The sequence below is a fragment of the Ailuropoda melanoleuca genome, chromosome 16 (assembly GCF_002007445.2).
Source record: "Ailuropoda melanoleuca isolate Jingjing chromosome 16, ASM200744v2, whole genome shotgun sequence".
Lineage (NCBI taxonomy): Eukaryota > Metazoa > Chordata > Mammalia > Carnivora > Ursidae > Ailuropoda > Ailuropoda melanoleuca.
The window spans coordinates 33,380,664-33,402,933 of NC_048233.1; the positions used below are offsets into that span (position 1 = coordinate 33,380,664).

At 37.1% G+C, this 22,270-nt stretch overlaps 1 protein-coding gene across 6 annotated transcripts in view; it reads left to right on the forward strand.

The window, feature by feature from the left end:
• The window catches only part of PPHLN1 (periphilin 1), a 139,990-nt gene that overhangs the window by 19,432 nt on the left and 98,288 nt on the right, over positions 1-22,270 (forward strand). For 3 of the 6 annotated variants that reach the window (XM_011228138.3, XM_011228137.3, XM_011228140.3), the window contains 2 exons: positions 2,285-2,449; positions 4,976-5,037. In XM_011228138.3, coding sequence (XP_011226440.1) covers positions 2,285-2,449; positions 4,976-5,037 — 227 coding nt within the window. The remainder of the gene's footprint in view (positions 1-2,284; positions 2,450-4,975; positions 5,038-22,270) is intronic. The other 3 variants (XM_034644908.1, XM_011228141.3, XM_011228142.3) reach the window with 1 other exon arrangement.

Here is a 22,270-nt window from a genome sequence, read left to right on the forward strand (position 1 = left end):
TATTTCTAAAATGAAGGCTCCAACCATATCAGTACCTAAAGGCTAGTGTCCTTCTGTTAGCATTTAGGAAGGAAAATTACATGTTTATAGCTCAGTGTAAATTTGTATGAGAATTCAAACACTGATGGTGTTTGCAATCAGGTCTGGCATGGCAGGTAATATAAAATATTGTGTGAAATTTCTTTATAAACAAAGCTTTTGAAAAAAATTCTGAAATCTTTGCTTCCCATCATGGATTTTATTGGAAAGAAAAATCCTTGAATGGTATACCTGGATAAGATAGGAACTTTCTGATAATATAGTTTTGCTTTGTCACAGACTCCTATAGTCATCTTCATTTCCTTAAATCTTTTCATGTAAGTAGGGAGTTTTCTTTTAAGAATAGATGTCTATAGAGGTGAGATGGTATAAGGTACTTATATTTGAACACTTTCAAAACAAAGGAAATGTCAGTTTGATCTTCATTGCTAGATACAGAGCTGTCATTAAGAGTTTTTTTCTGTTGGTAATTAACAACTTTGGAATGATTGTTTTCATTTATTATTTGGAAAAACAATTTGTTAAATCTGTGACTAAATGTGATTCGAGTTTTATTCTTTGCAAGTTTTACCGTATGCATTTTACAATCTTAAAATCACTTTGAATAAAGGAAAATGTTGCTTTGTAATTTCTCTATTCATAAAAATGTTTAGATATGCATACTTACGCCACTGTCCCTCCAAATAAATATATACAAATAAACAAAGATATTGTAGAATGGAATTTTATGATTTCTTGGAATTGGAGAAATAAGTGATTCTAATTTTATGAATAACAAATTTTGATTTAGACAATGATAATAAATTATAAAGTTGCTAATTGTGGTTTAATGTTGAATTTTTTAGAAGCTCAGTGTTTGCTTAGATTTAATTGAAATCTCTATTGAAAGACACTTTTTACAAGACAGAGTAATGGGTTCATTTGTCTATTATATTTTATGTAAACATATAAAATATGTGTTACAATTTAATATCTCTCATACTAGAGAAGGAAACCACCTTACATCCCCGTAAGAAAAAATTAGGTAGATCCTTTTATCTCTCAAATAGATATAACTATTGATTTTATTTTTTCTCAGCACATTAACAAATTTCCTACCCATTGGGAAATTTGAATAGGACACAGTAATTTAATAATTGAATAGTTGTAGTTATTAGTGCTAAGAAGTAATTTAAGGAAATAGACACTTTGAGGAATTGTGTTTCACCTAGACTTGAAAAAGGTAATCCAAACAGCAAACGTTTTTGAGCACTTGGTCTGTCCTACACGTTGTACTAAATGCTTTACAATCTATTTTTCATTTAGTCTTCACAATAATTCCTTGAGGTAGGTATGAGTATTAATCTATTGTACAGATAATGAAACAGACATAAAGATGGTATAGTAATGCCCTGAATGTTGGGCTTTATTTTATTTTGTCAAATCAGTTAACTTAAATTGATCATGTCTTATACTTTGATAGCTTTCTAATTTCTTTCACATATATTTCATCTGATATTGGTAGGACATACCGGGAATGCTCAAACCCAGATTATTTACAAATACATGTTCTGTAGCTCTCTAGTTCTTACTGTTGATAACCATCTTTTTCAACCCCCCCCCCAAAAAATCCATTTAGTTGTTAAAACTTTAAAACATTAACAGCATACTACTTTGAAAATCAGTTCAAATTTTATATCAGGGTTTTATTTTGCTTCCAGACCTGTGAAGTCAGAGGCTCTCTTCTCTCCAGTGCTTCTGGAGAAATAGCAGAATGTTTCCTCTTGATGATGGTTCTAGCTCAGTATTACCTCCCTGTTTGCTGTTCCTTATGTGTGAAGATTTTGTATTTCTTCAAAACAGTTTACTTCAAATACAGTAGATTAAAGATGTGTGCTATCTTAAATGGTTTTGTTTCTAAAATTCTTAGGCAATTAGGATTAGAGCTACTGTAACATTCTTTCTGTAGTTTCTTTTTTATTAAAACAATAACTTTGTATTTTTTCTTTTATTTATGATTGGTTTTTAGCATTGCTGCTTATTATTTTAAACACCTGGCTTTCTTCATTGAACAATTTTATTTCCTTTAATCCATGTGAAAACCTTGCTATTAGTTATATTCATGTTATTTCATTAATGCATTTTTGTTTGTTTATACATTTACTCTATTTGATTAAGGATAAGAACTCCTGTACTTTTTAAAAACCTTTCCAAAACCAAATAGAGAAATTAGTGATTTTTATATATTTCTTTTTGTCTGTTTTAGGATGGCTACCATAGAGTAGTTAATATTGTGCCAAAGAAACCACCACTGCTAGACAGACCTGGTGAAGGAAACTACAATAGATATTACAGTCATGTTGATTACCGAGACTATGACGAGGGCCGCAGTTTTTCTCATGATCGAAGAAGTGGTCCACCTCACAGAGGAGTATGTAAATTTCCCCCATGTACTAATTGTTATTTTTTATAAGTTTAAAAATCATGTAATTTTTGAAATTTATGTGACTGGCCATGAAGGCAGTAGAATAAACACTTCCTGCTTGATGCTCCGTTGAGTTGCCTGCTAGAGCTGTCAAGTGGGAACTGGTAGTGGAGAATCTTGGGATAAATTGGGTAAGCCACTCTGGGTAGCTCTATCTAAATGACATTAATTCCAACTAGCCTGTGTTTTTATCCCCTAAATTGGAAAGAATTTGCAGAAGCAGATAAAGATAATCTACATTGCCTTGGTACTCACTAAGTGGTACACAGGTGGTTACCACCTCTTACTGGATGTATCCACTTATAATTACTTTGATTATTTTCATTATGATGAGATGCTCTGGGTGAGGTTGGGTTACAGTTGAGCTTCAGTCTCATTTTTGTTATACTTATTAAAGTCTACTTAGTAACTTATTATAAAGCTCTCAAAACACTGCCTGTCCTATATATAATAAGCACTTTTTAAATGTTAGCTTCTATTATTACCATTATTGTTGCTATTGTATTTTGTTTTTCTTGATCATCTTTAATAATCTAGAAGTATGTATTTAATGTTGCAGTAATCTGTCATTGAACTTGATTGCAACTATTCCTTGATGCAATTCCTTTGACTTACTTAGCTTGTGTGTTTACATCACTCCTCTGCTAGAATGTTTTCCTACATTTTTCTCTTTTCCCCTTCCCTACTGTATAATATTGCAGTTAACAGTACATATTCAAATATTGTTTATATTAAGATTTGACTTCACATTGGCTGTTGGAATTACTTTCCATACTTTACCCTCAAAGAAATGGAGGTAAGGTAATTTACCCAGGGTTGGGTATGTATGGAAGTCCAGTTCTGTTACTACTGCATTGTGGTGATCCTTGACAATTCTAAAGTAGTAATGAGACTATTCAATGTTTTCTTGTCATTTTAAAGTTTGGGGCACCTAGCTTCCTTCTCATAGAATGGATTTTTATTTTGTTCATTTTTTAAATGTCATGCTGTTCCTTTAGGAAAAGGGATTTGGTGTTGAAAAGTAAACATTATACATTATCTCTATTCTAGAAATACTGGATTTTGCCTTTAGAGCCATTATTCCAGGTAGTCTGAGGGGAAAAAAAATTTTGGCCTTTACGTAAAGTTGTTATCCCTCTTAGAAAACCAAATGTGGCCATTTAATGTAGATGGGGAATTTTGGATTCATTGGACCAATTTGTATTTGAATCCTCATAAATATAATTTTTTTCCCTAAAACCTTGTAGCAGAATAGTGCCTCAACGTTAGTTTTTTGTTAAAATTGTCTTTATTCATACTTTATACAACATTTTCTCTTTATATTCTCTTCAAACAAAAATAAGTCCATTTGAGATCCTTAAGACTCTTGTGACAGTAATTTATCTTGAGTTTAGTTATATAAAGTAAATTACTTATTTGATCTAATATCTTATAGCTGTTGAGTTTTTTCTTTGTTTATATTTACTGTTGGGAAGGAAAATGATGAATACATTACTCTTTTGTTAGAGTATATGATGCTAAAGAGGAAGATAAAGATAGTATATATCTTAGCTGAATTAGTATTTCTGATTGTAAATAATTAATGTTATATTGTTCTATATGTAATTTTAAAGTAATTGGGCGTGAATTGCTGTTTTTCTTATGTACCTTTTGAAATGTATCTTTTATTTTTTATTTTTTTTAAAGATTTTATTTATTTATTTGATAGAGACAGCCAGTGAGGGAGGGAACACAGGCAGGGGGAGTGGGAGAGGAAGAAGCAGGCTCCCAGTGGAGGAGCCTGACGTGGGGCTCTATCCCAGGACTCCCGGATCATGTCCTGAGCCGAAGGCAAACACTTAACGACTGAGCCACCCAGGCGCCCCTGAAATGTATCTTTTAGAGGACAAAATATGCTTTTTTTAATTTTCAACTTAGTGCCACATCTTGCTCTAATATAGCTTATCAGTAGGTGATAGCTTCTTATTGTTTCCAATTTATAGATTTTAATGAGAATCAAGATGAGAAGGGAAAACTGAACAAGAAAAGTGGGAAAGTAAATTCTTCATTGGGCTTGAATTTGAAAATTGGCGAGAGAGCTTGACAGAAGGAAAATAAAATGAAAGGTCGAGAAATGTGTGCTTGATTAAATTTAAATTGAACCTTTGTTCTTGCAATGATCCTTAGCTGTTGTGATGTTGGCATGTTTTGAGGAATAAGGCTGTTAGGGCCTACCAAAGAAATACCTTAAGCATTTTCATAGAGCTGAATGGTGCCACAGGTTCTCGGTGTACTAAATTACTTGTTGAAATGGATGACTTGCTACATCTTTTTTCCCCCTTTTAATGCCTTTGAAGCTCAGAGAAATTTAGAAAGGTGTTTTTGTCCTCATATTATTTTGGTCTTAGAGACGTTTCCAGTAGTACTGTTAGAGATATCCTACTTGACCAAAATAATGTAAACAAATATCTAAATAACTTTTTTATTTTACAGGATGAATCTGGCTATAGGTGGACAAGAGATGATCATTCTGCAAGTCGACAGCCTGAGTACAGGTAAAATGATGAACGTAATACCATAATTACTTTGATAATTGATTCATTGAGATGTCTGGTGTTGAAATCTAATCTCAAGGCTCATAGATAAAATATTTTTATTAGGATTTATAATTTTGAGAGCAACAAACATTTTTGTGACTGTAGTATAACAACATTAATAGCATTCTGTATCTTTTGGCATTTTGAAAACTGATAATAAAAATGTTTGAACTATTGGTATATTCTCATCAAAGTAATTATTAAATTATTCCTAATGTGTAATATGGATTATAAGGTATCTGCTTAATTAGAAGGTTAAGGCTTTTTTTTCCCCTCCAGAATATTTGAGTCATTACAGAGTGTCTCAACATATTTTGGAGGAATGTTAATCATTGTTAGCCCTGGTTACTTACAGAAGCATTTGATAGACTAGTTAGGAAAAAAAAAGATGGACAGATTTAATCAAGCTTGTTTTATTTTTATTTTTTAGGTTATTTATTTATTAGAGAGAGAGAAAACAAGTTGGGGGGGGGAGGGGGAGAAGCAGACTCCCTGCTGAGCAGGGAGCCCGATGCAGGGCTTGATGCCAGAACCTTGGGATCATGACCTGAGCCACCCAGGCACCCCTCAGGTTTCTTTGATTTTTTTTTTAATGACTTCACAAAGGAAGTGGTAGAATTTATAAAAGGAGCTTTTTAAAGATTTCCTATGGGGGCGCCTGGGTGGCTCAGTTGGTTAAGCATCCGACTCTTGATTTTGGCTCAGGTCATGATCTCGGAGTCATGATCTCAGGGTCGTGAGATTGAGCCTCATGGAGAGATCTGGCTCCGTACTCAGTAGGGAGTCTGCTTGGGATTCTTTCTTTCTCCCTCTGCCCTTCCCTCTCCCCCTCAAAAAATAGATAAATCTTTAAAAAAATAAAAAAGATCTCTTAAAACTGTCGGAGAATAACCTATAGATAAGGGGAAGTAGTCAACTGCTATAACTCTTGAGGTGCCAGAAGTAGACGACAGGATTTAGTGGATCAGAGCAAGGCAGTTTATTACTCACTGCACCTCAGTCATTAGGGGCATCAACTGGTAGTGCTGGTTCCCTGCCCCCAAGTCCAGGTGATGTGATGGCTAGAGATGGTGGCTGTGCAGACAGTGGGGTGCACTGTAGCTGAGGAACATGGGGTCAAGAGCTTGCTACTTTATGTAGTAAGCAGGAAGCAAGCAAGCAAGCCAGTCCTCCTTTCATTGAGAGTGAGCAGTCACACAGTAGTTATGCTGTGGGCATCTTGACCTATTGAATTTTCCGTTTGACCAGCTACAGAAACTGCTCAACATCAGCAGATGGCAAGGTCTTACAATTTGGAGTACACAACAGGGATGTGCGGGGACTTGCTTATGGAGGACTGCCTTTCCCAAAAGAAGTAATAGAGAAAATAGATGCTGAAAAATACTTTAATAAAATGTAATTACCATGTTAAACATAACAGTAAGTTTTAGACAGCTAGGAATAGAAGAGAATTTCCTTTATCTGATAAATGGGGATTTGCTATACTGAATGGTAGAGTTAGAAGCATTTGCTTTAAAATCAGAACGAAGCAAAGATGACTGTTATCACTGCTTCTATTCATCGTGGTAATGGAAGTCTCAGCCTCTACAGAAAGACAAGAAAAATAAAGTCGTAAGGGTTAGAATGAAAGAAAGCTATTTACAGAAGATTAATTATGTAGAAAATCCAAGAGAGTCTATAGACTATTAGAACTGTTAGGAAATTAGCAAAGTTTAGTATAATGAAATCAGCTGTTAGAATAAGTTAGAAAATGTAATTTAAAAATATTTTCTATAACATAAAAACTAGAGGAGTAATGGGAATAAGTCTAACAAAAGTGTGTGAGACCTATGTGGATGAAATTGCAAGTCATTTCTAAGGGACATTTAAAAAGACCTTAGTAAAAGGAGCAACATATATGTGACATCCTTGGCTGGGAAGAGACAGTATCATGAAGATACAAGTTCTCAAACTCAGGTGTTCATTCAGTTGGGTTCCAGTCTAAAGTCTAGGATTTTTCTCCATGGAAGTTGGCAAGCTGTTTCTAAAATTACTGTGAAGGAGTAAAGGGCCAAATGGCAAAAGTAGCCTTGAAAAAGATGTGAAGACTCAATATAGTATCTACCAAAACTTATCAAGCTATAGTAATGTAAGCAGTGAAACAGGATAGGCAGTCTAGAAACAAACCTAGATATACCCAAGAGTTTGGGATATAGCAACAGTGGCACTACAAATGAAATGCGGAAAGAATGAACTTCTCAATAAATAGAGTTGGGGCAAATGGCCATCCATTTGAGGGAAAAAAACCCCCTGAAATCAGAAGCCTGGTGTATCAAAATATCTGGTATAATAAAGACCTAAATATGACAAGCGGAAGTGTAAGAAAAACTCTTGATTAGGTTAGGTAATGGTTCATATGCACACCAAAGAAACAGTTCTCAGGTTGATTTTAATTGATTTGTTTTTAAAATAATAGTTCGTTTCTATCTTTATTCTCCCTTCCTATCTTTTTTAGCACTTTATTATTTTCCCATGTGTGTATATAATTTTACATAAATGAAATAAAATCCTATATGGGACTCTCCGTCTCCCACAGTCATGTTAACAGCTGTGTGTGTGTCCTATATTTTTCTCTATATTCATAAACATTTGGTGTATTTATGTTAATGAGATCATATTATACATACTCTTCTGTAAGTTGCTTTTCTCATTCAGTGGGTTGTGGAAATCCCTACAGGTTATTTGGTTTAACTTTTATTTGAATCTTTTTAATGGCTAAGTTATGTTCCATCATGTGGATATACCAAATAATTTAGCTGTTCACTTATTGATGAATATTTTCTCTGTTTCAAGTACAAAACAGTGTGATAATAAATCTGAGTATATGATGTCATTATGAAACAGTGCTTTAGTTTCTGTGAGCTAGATTGCCAAAAGTGTAATTTCTGGGTCACAGGACATACATATTTTACATTTTAAAGATGTTTTCAGTTTGTCTTGTAAAAGGCTTGTAACACTTATGTTTCAATTTTTGGAAAAAATCTAACATTTTAATTAGGAAATTTATTTTTCTATCTTATTTATGAGTATAATATAAGTAGAGTTTTGAAATCTCTTTCCTTTTTTTTTTTTTTTTTAAAGATTTTATTTATTCATTTGACAGAGAGACAGCCAGCGAGAGAGGGAACACAAGCAGGGGGAGTGGGAGAGGAAGAAGCAGGCTCCTAGCAGAGAAGGGAGCCCGATGTGGGGCTCGATCCCAGAACGTCGGGATCACACCCTGAGCCGAAGGCAGACGCTTAACGACTGCGGCACCCAGGCGCCCCTGAAATTTCTTTTAAGAATTGCTAGAACTGTAGATTCTTATAGATAGCAATTTTTAATTTTTTATTTTTTTTAATTTATTTTATTTCGGGTGTGCACAAGCAGGGGAAGCAGCAGAGGAAGAGGGAAAAGCAGGCTCCCCACTGAGCAGGGAGCCTGACGCGGGGCACCTGACTTGGGGCTCAATCCTAGACTCTGGGATCGTGACCTGAGCCAAAAGAAGACGCTTAATCAACTGAGCTATTCAGGCGCCCTTAGCAATTTTTTATTTTTTAATTTTGTTTAAGTAGGCTCCGTGCCCAGCGTGGAGCCCACTATGGGGCTTGAACTCATGACCCTGAGATCAAGAGTCAGACACTCAACCAACTGAACCACCCAGGCATCCCTGATAGATAGCAATTTTATACTGATTCCAACATGGTATATTCTAGTTATTCTGTGAGAAGAGAGTGTTGCCTGTACTCATACTCTGTTGTTTGAAATTTTTTGGTATATATATGGTATATTCATTCATTTGATAAATATTTATTGGGTAACTGGTATATGTTAGGTATTCTTCTAACCTTTGGGGATAAAAGGTTCTGCTCTCATTAACCTACATTTTAGTATGAATTGCAGATAGTAAACAGATAAAAACAGAAAGGACATCTTCCACATCTTCACGTGATGTCTGAATATCCTCAGTGACATTTCAGGTATTAGGCTTCACAGAAGCTAATGCTTTTCCAGGCTAACATCTTTCTGGCTGGCTGTAGGTTGTTCCCTATTAGGTGGTCTCTTTGAAGACTCTGTGAGTAGAAAATAACTGTTTGTTTTAGAGGGAAAAAAAATCACTGCATTGTAAACCATGCAGAGAGTACTTGTGTGTATTTGTAAGAGAATAAGGTTTTGAGTATTTCGGAAAATCATGCCAATAGAGTTTTTGTTTTTATTGGGGTGTACATGATAATTCTGCATATTTTGGAAAGAAAATATTAGACTATTTAAAACATTTTATTTGATACAGTTTTTAAATTTATAGAAAAATTGTGAGAATAAAGAACTGCTACAGTCTTTTCACCAGAAACCCCAGTAATGTCTCCTACAATGCCCTGATAATGTGTTTTATAGCAAAAAGATCTAATCTGAGTTCATAGATCATGTTTTTGTAGACTTCTTTAATCTGGAACAGTTCTTCAGTCTATTCCTTGATTTTTATGGTTCACTGTTTGGGGCAAGATGAACACAGGGCAGACATTTTGTAGACTTTCTCAGTTTAGGCTTGTCTAATGTTCATGATTAGATTTCAGTTATGCATTTTTGCCAGGACAATCCCTGAAATGATGCTGTATTCTTTTTATTGCATCCTGTTAGGTTGCGTATGTTGTTGATTTGTCCTCTTTATTGGTGGTGTTGACTTTTATCACTTGATTAAGATGGGGTCTGCAAAATTTCTTCACTGTGAAGTTGGCCTCCTCACCTGACATTAGTGTTTTGTTGGGGAAATACTTCGAAACTATGCAAGTATGCCATTTTCCATCCCATTTTCACCCACTAATTCCAACATTCATTGGTGTTTCTTGCCTGAATTATCAATATAATTGTTTGTAATGGTGATTTTGTAATTAAACTGTTCTTGCTGTATTTATTATGCATACTGTTACCTGTTATCCATTGTGAGAAAGAGCTTTCTCCTCTCCACCACCCCCCTTTAAGAAAAAGCAAACAAGGGATACCTGGGTGGCTCAATCGGTTAAGCATCTACCTTCAGCTCAGGTCATGATCCCGCCTGGGGTCCTAGGATAGAGTTCCACATCGGGCTCCTTGCTCAGTGGGGAGCCTGCTTCTCCCTCTGTCTGCCGCTCCCCCCGCTTGTGCCCGCTCTCTCTGACAAATAATAAAATCTTTTAAAAAAACAAAACTTTGTTTAGTATGGACTCGTGGATTCCTATTTTCAATGTGTTATAATCTGTTATCATTATTATGATACTGAAATTTGGTCAGGGAGAATCCCTTCAAATTAGCTTCTGTGTTTTTTCAAAAAATACTTTGTTGTAGTGGCATATGTATAGCATAAAATATGCCATTTTAATCATTATTAAGTGCACAATTCACTAGCATTAATTACATTCACAATGTTGGGAAAGATGGTTACACTAAAAAACACTATTTTCAAAACTGTTTTTCATCACCCCGAACAAAAACTATGCCTGTTAAGCAATAATTCCTCCTGCCTCCTTACTCCCAACCCAGGGCAACCACCATTTTACTTTTTGTCTGTAAGAATTTGCCTATTCTTGGTATTCATATAAGTGGAATCATACTATATTTGTCCTTTTGTGTTTGGCTTCTTTCACTTAGCATGATGTTTTCAACATCATGGGGTAACAGAACATCTTTCCTTTTTATTGGTGAATAATATTCCATTTTATGCACTTACCACATTTTGTTTATCCATTTATCTTTTCTTGGGATATTTGGATTGTTTCTACCTTTTGGCTATCATAAATAATGCTGCAGTGAATACTGACAAATAAGTATATTTCGAGTCCCTGTTTTCAATTCTTATGGGTGCATACCTAGGAGTAGAATTGCTGGGTCATATGGTAATTCTGTGTTTAGCTTTTTGAGGAACCACCAAACTGTTTTCTGTAGTGGCTGTACCATTTTGCATTCTCACCAGTGTACAAGATTCCCAGTTTCTTCACATACTCACCATCACTTACTATATTCCTTTTATTATTGTGCGTGTATGTGTACGTAGGGGCATTCTGTTAAGTGTTTTTAAAAATTAAAACCTAGATTACAGTCATTTCAGGTTCTAGTTATTTTGTAAATATAATATAGCTATAACAAGTTATGGCCTAAAATGTTCATAGGCACTATCGGTGTAATGAAATGATTGATTCATTTACTCACTGTGTATTTTTTAAACTACTACATGGTGTTGTGAGAATGAAAGTGAGTAAAAGCTGTCAGAAGGAGGGTATGTTCTTGACCAGTGGTCAGATCAGGGAAAGAAGAAATACTCAGAAATAACTAATACAAAGCAGAATGGAGTGGGGTGTACTTACTGGGCTAAGTTCTGACACTGAAGGAATTCAGAATGATGATAAGTAAGATGATGAAGGAAGACTGAGTGGGAGGGATCTTTCGAGTTGAACTCTGGAGGCTAGTTAGCATTTCTGTCGGAAGAGATGGATTGAGCTAGAGGAAGACTAGTTGAGTGGCTGGAACGTAGCAAGCAAGTCGTAGTATGTTGTGGTGAGACCATCTTGGCTGAAGCACAGGTGCTAGTGGACATCTGAGTTGCTGGAGTCTGGCAGAGTGGGAATAAAATTGCATAGAGGTCAGGTCTGGAGATCAATTTGGAGGAGTCATTGGTATAAAAGTGATCTTTGAATTGGGCTTTGGGTGCTTGTGCCTGGCAGAAAGTTTTACAGGCGGGAGGGGATGACTCTTACTTCGGGAGTGATGACATCAACTGGCACAGAATACGTAGAGCAGAAGAGGCAGCAGAGAGCAGCTGGAGGGTGGGTGTGGCACAGCTTTTATGTTTCCTCTTTAAGACCTGGTGAAGGGAGGGCAGGTAGAGAATTTGGGACGATGCTTGGGTGAATAATGGAGTTTCTTCCCTAGAAACTCAGGCTTCTTGGAAACTCAGCGCTGAACTGCACCTCAAGGAAATCCTGTTGAAACTGATATTCCTTTAAGACTTTTAAAAAATAGGAACATGAGCTAATTTCAGCTAAATCTATTATGTGTGTATGAAAATGAATACTGCTTCTGAAATTCAGTGATGCAGTCTCTCTTTTTCATTTAAATAAATACTCCCTGTATTTTAAGTAGTTTTATGAAGATTTTCAGTGGAGCCCTGAAATTAACAATTTCATATTAACAATTCCAGCATTTCCTATGATCTTTTCCACCATTAATTTATTTATCTCATGTGATAGGTGTAAATCACATTGTGCCACTCTGGAGCGGTTAATTTGTGGCAATTCATTTATTATACTTTGATAAATCATATTAATATGGGTATGTTTTATAATGTTAGAAGCTTTTCTGGAGGCTTTGTGTGGATTTTTTTTTTTAAGGTATAATCAATGTATTGTCCTTACCTTTTTGATTGTTTTTGTTGTTTCCATAGGCTTTATGTGGATTCTTTTTTTTTTTTTTTGAGGTATAATTGACACATGACCTTATATCAGTCTTATCCTTTCTGTTACTGTTATTATTGCCATCTTGGTAAGTGTGAAGTGGTGTCTCATTATGGTTTTGATTTACATTTCTCTAACGGTTAGTGATGAGCAACATTTCCTGTGCTTATTGGTCATTTGTATATCTTTGAAGAATTACCTACTCATTTTTTGGTCCATTTGAAAATTAGGTTGTTTGTTTTTTTGTTGTAGAGTTTTAGAAGAGTTCTTTATATATTCTGGATATTAAATCCTTACCAGGTATATGGCTTGCGCATATTCTGTTCTTTTGATAATGTCCTTCAGCGTTCAAAATTTTAATTTTAATGAAGTCCAATTTCTCTTTTTTTTTCCTTCTGTTGCTAATGTTTTTGGTGTCATATCTAAGAATCCATTGCTAAGTCAGTGTTGTTTTGATATGACTTGTCCACATCATTCTTTGATCACTTCCTTACTTTCCGATGTAGGGTTTTCCAGGTTATTTTATGTTTTCTCTGCCTTAGGCCTAAAGTCTAAGCTATTTCTCCAAGAGCACATGTTCTCATTAGTGGAAAGTCCAAGATCTGTACACTAGTGTGCGAGTGTGCACACACACACACTCCTTTACATCTGTGTTTATTTTTATACATTATTTACATATATTGAAGACCATGAGTTTGTGGCAGTATACTTCTCTCTTTTCCATACCATAATTTGCCCCCTCTTTCCATTGAAGACCATGAGTTTGTGGCAGTATCCTTCCCTCTTTTCCATACCATGTTTTGCCCCCTCTTTCCATCAGCAAAAAACCTGGCTTCCAGTTGTTGGAAGAGACAGCCCTACGTGGGTCTCTTGCACTCCTACACATCTTGCCAAGATATGCCAAGAATGCAAGGCCCTGACCACTTTTTATCGATGCTATTTCTCAGAATTGAGTTTGTAGTGAGCATTCTTCAAAGGTAAGGTAGTTCTTCCTCTGTGTCAAAGACCAGGCTTGCTTATTGCTTGGTGTAAAAATAGTGGCTTCCCCAAGTGTTCCTTAGTTGTGAACCAGACCCACTACATGTGCGTAGCATCGATCTTGGCTATATCACATTGTTTCTGTGGAACTTGGAACCAGGCTGTGGATACAAGCCAATGCTGTATTGCTTGCTGTGCTGAGAATAATAAAATCCTTTGTCTCGGTAGTCTTGCGTCTTCTACTAGTATCCATGAAACAGTGACAGTCTAACTTATTAAATTGTCAGTAGGGTAAAATCCGATCCCAGACTTGAAACCAGTTATCTTCAATATTTTTGCTCACATTCTTTATGTAGTCTTCTGATCCCTTGGGTCTTCCTGCTTGCTCTGTCCAGCACTTTACTTTTGCAGTTTGTCATCACTAGCTGCTACTGGGCCACCTGGCTTCACACCGTCTTCCACAGGTCCATTACTAGCTGTGGAACTTTCAGTTTATAATTTATCTAACCTTTTTCACTTTCTGTTTTATGTGTTTAATACTATAGCACCTTATGTACTTTATAAATCCAACATATATATATTAGTGGTTCATGTCACTCCGTAAGTGTGGAGTGGTTATCATGGAGTGTGGAGTCATTGGAAGCATCTGGAATAAATAACAGCTAGCAGGGGAAAAATGAATAGATTTTTTTTTTTAAGATTTTATTTATTTGTCAGAGCACACGTAGGGGGAGTGGCAGGCAGAGGGAGAGGGAGAAGCAGGCTCCCTGTTGAGCAAGGAGTCCAATATGGGACTCAATACCAGGACCCTGGCTGGGATCATGACCTAAGCTGAAGGCAGATGCTTAACCGACTGAGCCACCCAGGTGTCCCGAATGTATTGTTTTCTATCTCCTCCCACCCTCCCTCTGAAAGTTATCACTTTTTTCTTTAATAGAGCCATGTACCTGATAATTTATCCACATTTCATGTGTATCAACATCTGTTCATCTTGGGTCTGTAATATACAGTGATCTTATTATCTCTTTGTTCAAAACACACTTTTAGATAAAATTCAGAGTATATTGAGTATATTAGGATCCACTTCATTTTGTATTCAAGGAACATGTCATACTTTACCAAGGGTTATTAATTTAGATTGAATGAGGTGGTTTTTAACAGTCATTTTTCCCCCCGTAGTTATGAGGGCTTAGAATGAACTTTAGGATGGAACTGATGTAAAGTATTAAATAGTATTTAGAAATACAGAATAAGAGTGTCACCACATGGCCAGCATACTTTATTTTTAAATGCTGAGGTGTTTTTTTGGTTTGTGTTCACATATGGAAAATTTTGATTAAGTAGTTTAGTATTTTTATACCTATTTTTTTAAAGCAAAGGTTTATTTTTTTACTTTAAAGATTTTATTCATGTATGCGAGAGAGAGCACAAGAGAGAGCTAGAGAGAGCATGAGTAGGAGAAGGGGCAGAGGGAGAAGCAGACCCCCCGCAGGGAGCTGGATGTGGGGCTTGATCCCAGGATGCCAGGACCACAATCCAAGCCGCAGGCAGACTCTTAACTGACTGAGTCACCCAAGTGCCCCTAAAGCAGAGGTTTAATTTTGGATTTTACTATAGTGATTTTTTTTTTTTTTAAAGATTTCATTTATTTATTCGACAGAGATAGAGACAGCCAGCGAGAGAGGGAACACAAGCAGGGGGAGTGGGAGAGGAAGAAGCATGCTCATAGCGGAGGAGCCTGATGTGGGGCTCGATCCCACAACGCCAGGATCACGCCCTGAGCCGAAGGCAGATGCTTAACCGCTGTGCCACCCAGGCGCCCCTACTATAGTGATTTTATCTTCTTAGTTGATACACTGTTTGACAGAGAAAAACACTGTAAAACGTCTTTGGTTTATTAGTTCAGTGGTACAAACGTTTATTGAGTGTTTACTTTGTGTAAGCTACTGTGCTTATATCACTAGTTTAGAGTCTAGTGAGTGAAGTAGACAAGAAGATAGCCTAATATGATACATGCTCAAGTTGCATAAAATGCTGTGGGAAGACTGAGAAGGTTCTACCCTGTTCTGGGAGGTTTTATTGAAGATTTCCTGTAGAAGCAGTGAACATGAACAAAACTGGAAGAAAAAATAAGAGTTGGCCAGAAGAAGGGTAATGGGGGGCGCCTGGGTGGCGCAGTCGTTAAGCATCTGCCTTCGGCTCAGGGCGTGATCCCAGGGTTCTGGGATGGAGCCCCGCATTGGGCTCCTCCACTGGGAGCCTGCTTCTTCTTCCTCTCTCACTCCCCCTGCTTGTGTTCTCTCTCTCGCTGGCTTTCTCTATCTCTGTCGAATAAATAAAATCTTTAAAAAAAAAAAAAAAAGAAGAAGAAGGGTGATGGGGAACATATTCCTGCAAAAGGAGGAGCACGAGCAAAGCTGTATAAAGCATGATGTGTAGAGGTAGTAACGGATGCGTATATGTGACCTAGGAACTTGTGAATTAAATTATAACTAAGAAGTCTGAATAAATAGTTTTAAAAATATCGTTTTATTCTGTTAGCAATGGGGAGCGCCTGAAAAATTTTAATCTGGTAGACAGGCTGACCCAATTAGAATGTAGTTTCCTTTGTCTTCAGTGTAGAGGATGATTTTTTAAAGACTTTTTCATTTATTTTTTGAGAGAGTGAGAGAGCAAGGGGAGGGGCAGAAGGAGAGGAGAGAGAGAATCCCCTGCAGACTCCCTGAGTAGCATGGAGCACGATGTGACACGGGGCTTGATCTCGTGACCCAAAGATCATTACCTTAGCCTAAATCAAGAGTGGGGTGTTAGTCGACTGAGTCACCCAGGCGCTCCTAGAAGATGATTTTTTAAAGGTAGCATTGGAGATAGAACAAGAAATCATGAATACCTGAATTAGAGAAGGGAGGTTGGAATGAAGAAAAAGGGTTAAATTTGATAAATGCTTAGGAAGCGAAAAATCAGCAAGATATGGTTGTTGGATGTGGGAATAAAGACGAGAGAACCATCTGGATTTTTGTTTTTGTTTACTGTGTGTATAATAATACCATTATCTGAGGTTGGCATATAGGAAGAATGGTTTCAAGGGAGAAGCTGCATTCAAAATTCAGATTGTCCAAGGAGAGGATGTAGTTAGACAAGAGCAGTGAACTAAGGTTAGAACCCTTGGCCTTTATGAAAGTGATGGAAAATAAAACTTTTTAAACAGTATTTGGGGCCACCAATGTCTGATGCAACTGAGTACTCCAGTAATATAAAGATTAAAATATCTCTTGGGTTTGGCTGTGTCAGGGTGGATGAGAAGTGAGTCAAATTCAACCTGAGTGGATATGTTTTTGAAATACTGGATGGAAAGTAGGAAATGCCGTATGTTGAAAATACATGAGACATACAGGTATCTATGAGGTGAAGGTCGAGGACGTTGGCTAACAGAAGATCATCTAAAACCTTTTTTTTTTTTTAAGGTGATCAGTGACTTGAGCATATTTATAGGTTGAAGGTACAAGGCAGAAAGGGGAAAACTGATGAAGATAAGGTAAATGAGGACCAGGATAAAGATCATTGATTTGAGGGGCTGACTTCTTTTTTTTTTTTTTTTTTTTAAGATTTTATTTATTTATTTGACAGAGATTAGAGACAGCCAGTGAGAGGGGGAACAAGCAGGGGGAGTGGGAGAGGAAGAAGCAGGCTTATAGCAGAGGAGCCTGATGTGGGGCTCCATCCCATAACGCCGGGATCACGCCCTGAGCGTGAAGGCAGACGCTTAACCGCTGTGCCACCCAGGCGCCCTTGAGGGGCTAACTTCTAACAGAGGGAAAAATCATATACTGGGAAAGGAAGGATGAAATTAGGGATGGGGCAGATGAAGGCAAACTAGGGGAAAAGGGATTTGGGCCGGCGGTTGTAGTTCATGCCTGAGGACTGCTGTGTTTTTTAGGATGTGAGGTAACTCATTGAGAAGGAAAGTTTTGGTGCTAGGTTAGAGGACTTTGGGAGGATTATCCAGATATTGGAATGGGTGCTGAGGTGAATGGGAGATTTAGCTCACTAATGATAAGTAAAAATATTACTAGTAGATTTGAAAGCACAGTGTCTGTAGGCTTGTGACAATCAACTATAATGGTGAAGAAATCAAAGATTTTGAAATTAATTCAGGTTTGGGGTTGGCTAAGACGATGTATCAGAATTGCCAGGATGGGAAGTTGTTGGTATTCACAGTGCTTCACATACTGTTACTGGGGCTGGAAAGGCAGTAAGTGAGCCACAGGGTTCGTGGCTTGCTAGAAAATATAGGAGGCTTACAAGTATCTATGAGGTGAAATTATTGTAGGAGTGAGAAAACTGAAGGATAAGGCATTTTCCTAAGAATGCAGTATTGGATTCTGAAGAAGAGCACTTCTGGGTAATTAGTGGCAAGGTTTAGGATTTAAGTGTGAAGGGGCAGGAGGTAGTTGAGGACTTGCTATGCCATTGCACAGATGATCCACATAAATTTTGAGTCACCCATGATGTGGGTAGGATGTGTTACAGTGCAGACTGTATCCTTCGGTGTAGGAAATTTGGGAAAGTTGTCAGAAGGTTGGTGATATGGGCAATGTGGGGTTATAATGGAATAGCATAGACTTAAACAAAGAGTTTGTTGGGCTCTTTTTCCCTTTCCTTAGAGGATGGGGGATTTAGAACATAATCCTATGTGTCATATACATCAGGACCTGGAGGCAGTCATCAGTGCATGCTTAGTACTCACGAGTTTTAGGGGACGTATTTGTGTTCAACTAGCAGGTTTCATTTAAAGAAGTTGGAAGGATTGGTTTATGAAGAGGCTCAGGATGTAAAAGCATTTACAAGATCAGCTCAAATTACCTTATTTTGTTATTTATGTATACACAAATACAGTTACTAAGCATAAAGTACTTGTAACACAGGAAAGCAGTTAACATATTCATGTATCTGTGGTAGTAATGCCCCTCTTTGTTTGTGGAAATAACTCCTGTACCTTACAGTGGAATGTAAACAAATGCTGAGGGGCAGATTGGAGCAGCTGCTACTTGGTGCAAAGCTGATGTTTGCTATTTGGGAATGTAAGCACATGGTGGCGTGCTTCAAAAGAAGTTAGAAGTCCGGATTTTTAAAATGTTAAGTTTCTTCAGTTTTCAGTGTTTACAACAAAGTAAAACCAGAGTTTGCAGTCTCTGGAGTAAGGCAACAATCTGTCACTCTGAAATGAAGAGCATGTAATAGCAGCTTGTCTAATATGGTGGTTTCCAACCCTGGCTATACTCTGAATTAGGTGGAGAGTTGTGTTTTGTTTTTTTTTTTTCCCTTCTAAATTAGTTCCTGGTGCTCACATTTGGAGATCTGATTTAATTGGCCTGGGCATCATTATTTTTAAAAAGCTCATCAGAGGTTCTAATGTGAAGCTAGACTTGAGAACCGCTGGTCTAATAGGTAGTATGGAGTGAAAACAGTCCCCAAACCATAGATTCATGTTAACAATGACTTCTTGGCACCTTTTCTCATTTATGGTAACTTCATTTGTCTTCATCCTTGACAGCAGTTACTTCCTTTGCTTATGTGTCTTGTTTTGTTTTTAAGATTTTATTTATTTTTGAGAGAGAAGGAGAGAGAGATAGCAAGCATGAGTATGAGCAGGCAGAGGGAGAAGCAAACTCCCCATCGGGCAGGGAGCCTGATGTGGGACTTGGTCCTAGGACCCTGGGATCATGACCTGAGCTGAAGGCAGGTGCTTAACCTACTGAGCTACCCAGGCACCCTTTGCTTATGCTTTTATAACTTGTGTTTACAAGAATCGCTTAGAAGCTCCTTAAAAATGAAAATTTCCAGGCTTCATCTCAAGAGCTTCTGATTGAGTAAGTGGAGACTTGGAATCTGTATTTTCACAAGCCACCCAGATGATTGTGATGTAGAAGGTCTGGAGACTGAAGTCTGAGAAACGCTGCTCTATTCTGTCTGCTGCTGGCGACAGATAAATCTGTATCTATAGCCTTGGCTTCTTTTCTGAGCTCTACATTTTATATCCAACTGTCTATTAGACACATCTTCATTTGGGAATCCCAAACTTTTCACTTAAAAGAAATAAAACATTCTTGAGAAGACTTCTACCTGTTGTCCACACATCTTAGGCACATAGGTGGACTACATTTCCTGGCCTTCATTCCTGCTAATTATGGCCATATGGCTAATTTATCTCCAGTGTAATGTGAATAGGAGTTCTACTTCTACATGTATTCTTCCACGCACATTCATTCACCTTTTCCCATCTTGCAGGGTGGGCCCTGGAATGGAATGACAGCAAGCTTGGCTCTTGGGTGATTGCATGGAATCTCTCACCCTGGAATGCTGGCCCTAGACTGTTTTGTACAGATAAACTTCTTTTGTGTAACAACTCAATATTGCATTTTTTGGTATTTATCGAACTGTGAGTAACACAGATAACATCTATACTCTAGCTGGGAGATCTCTTAGTCCATATCTCATGCCTAGAATGCATTTGATGTAAAGATGTTTTGTGGAAAGAGCTCAGGACTTGGGTCACCAAACTTCTCAACTCTGCTGCAAGATAATTGTTTGATTTTTGGGTAGTATAGAATAAAAGGTAGTGTGGGAAATCCCTTATCTTAAATCATAGTGCCCTTGGGACTCTTGTTTCCACATTTAAAAAAAAGACATTTGAGGTCTGTGCTTAACTTATTTTTAAGTTCACACTATAAGTTACCAAGCCACTTTGTCAAAATGATTCTTGAAATCTTAATTCCTTTTTAAAATTCCTGTGGACTAGAAATGAAGTAACTAATATTTTGTGTAGAATATTTGTGCATGTTGGATGTGGGAAGGAAAGAAAAATGAGGTCCCGAATAAGTAAAAAAACGCCTTCATTCCCCCGCCCCTGCTCTTCTCTGCCCCCCGCGCCCCCCCTCCACTTTACTGAATTTTACCCTTAACCAGTAAATACATCTGTGGAAGCTGAGGGATCCATCACAACTTGTCTGGTTTGACTGGTACAAGGGGCTGGAGTTACCTCGGGGATGTATATTAATAAGGGGAGAATCGTGAGCTTCATAAATCTACTTTTGAAACCAGCATTCAAGGTAATTATAGTGCAGATGGTCCCAGGAACACATTTTGAGAAACAGTGCTTTATAGGGCATTAGTTCTTCCCATCTTCCATTCTTCTGGTGACTTTGCCTTCTGTACATGCCCGGCGTTATGGCTGAAATGTTTGTGATATAGTTAAAAACACTATCTTAACTCTCAAGTTAGATACTTTTTGGTAATAAAAACATCAGTTAAATATGTGGGTTTTTTATTTTATTTTTATTTTTTGAGTCTTCATGGTAAGTATTCTAGTTGTACTGTTAGTTATATTTGTTCAAAGGCTCTTTTTTATTTGCCTTATAATTTATTGTACAGAATCCATTGTATGTATTGATATCCTCATTTTCAACATAGCTAGAAACCCTATATATAATTTTGAGGGTTTTTTTTTTTTAAAGATTTTATTTATTTATTCGATGGAGATAGAGATAGCCAGCGAGAGAGGGAACACAAGCAGGGGGAGTAGGAGAGGAAGAAGCAGGCTCATAGTGGAAGAGCCTGATGTGGGGCTCGATCCCATAACGCCAGGATCACGCCCTGAGCCGAAGGCAGAAGCTTAACCGCTGTGCCACCCAGGCGCCCCAATTTTGAGGGTTTTTGATTTGAAGTTTTCTTTGCACGGTAAATAGAACTTTATCTTACTTACCGTGCAAAGTTTTTACCCTGTGATGTATGGAATGACACTAAAAAATATGCCCAAGTTTCCAGTATCCTGTTGCTCTGTTTATTCAGCGTGCTTCAGGGCCATTGTTAAAACAAAAACCAAAATTCTTTCTTAAAATCAAAATGATTACTTGCACAAAGAAAATTATACTAGTTGATATCGATTGAATTTTATAGCGAATTATGAGGGTTGGGACCAATACATGTTTAAAGAAAAATTCTATGAATGAAGTTGTGATATTTCTATCAACCAAACAGTTTTTTCCCTTTTAATTTTTTTTGAGTAAACTAATGATAACCTAGAGATTCATGTTTTGCATTTTAAGTACTCAGTGACAATTGTATATATGGCTTTGTTTTAAGTTGTACAGTTCTTCAGGAAACAGTACTTTATTTTAATGTCTAGCTCAAATTTATTTTACCTTTGTAACTTTAAATACTTAGATTTTCTTGTTAAAATGGGATTTTACATTTGAAGTAATTTTAATGAATCTTAACTAATGGTCAGGAAAATGGAAACCTCTAAGTGTGTCAGAGGGTTTGAGTCATTAGCAATCTAGGGTCACCTTAAAGAATTTAGGTCATATGAAGCCAGGCTAGTTCATTCCAGTTTACCCTGCTGTTATTGTGTAGCCCTTTGAGCTTTCAACCTTCTTCCTTGGTAAGATCTGGACTCTATTTTTATATCCTAATCCTGTGATACCATCAAAATTATTTCTCAGTTTTTCATCTTCTGAGATGCTGCTACTGAAATTGGCGGATATATAAAGAGAAAAGCAGCTCAACAAAGACAGGTCCAGATCTCTGAGCTTCCTGTTTGTCTTGCATATTGGTTCCATAGGTTTTTTTTTTTTTTTTTTTTTAAGATTTTATTTATTTGACACAGAGACACAGCGAGAGAGGAAACAGAAGCAGAGGGAGAGGGAGAAGCAGGCTTCCCGCCGAGGAGGGAGCCCAACACAGGGCTCGATCCCAGGACCCTGGGATTATGA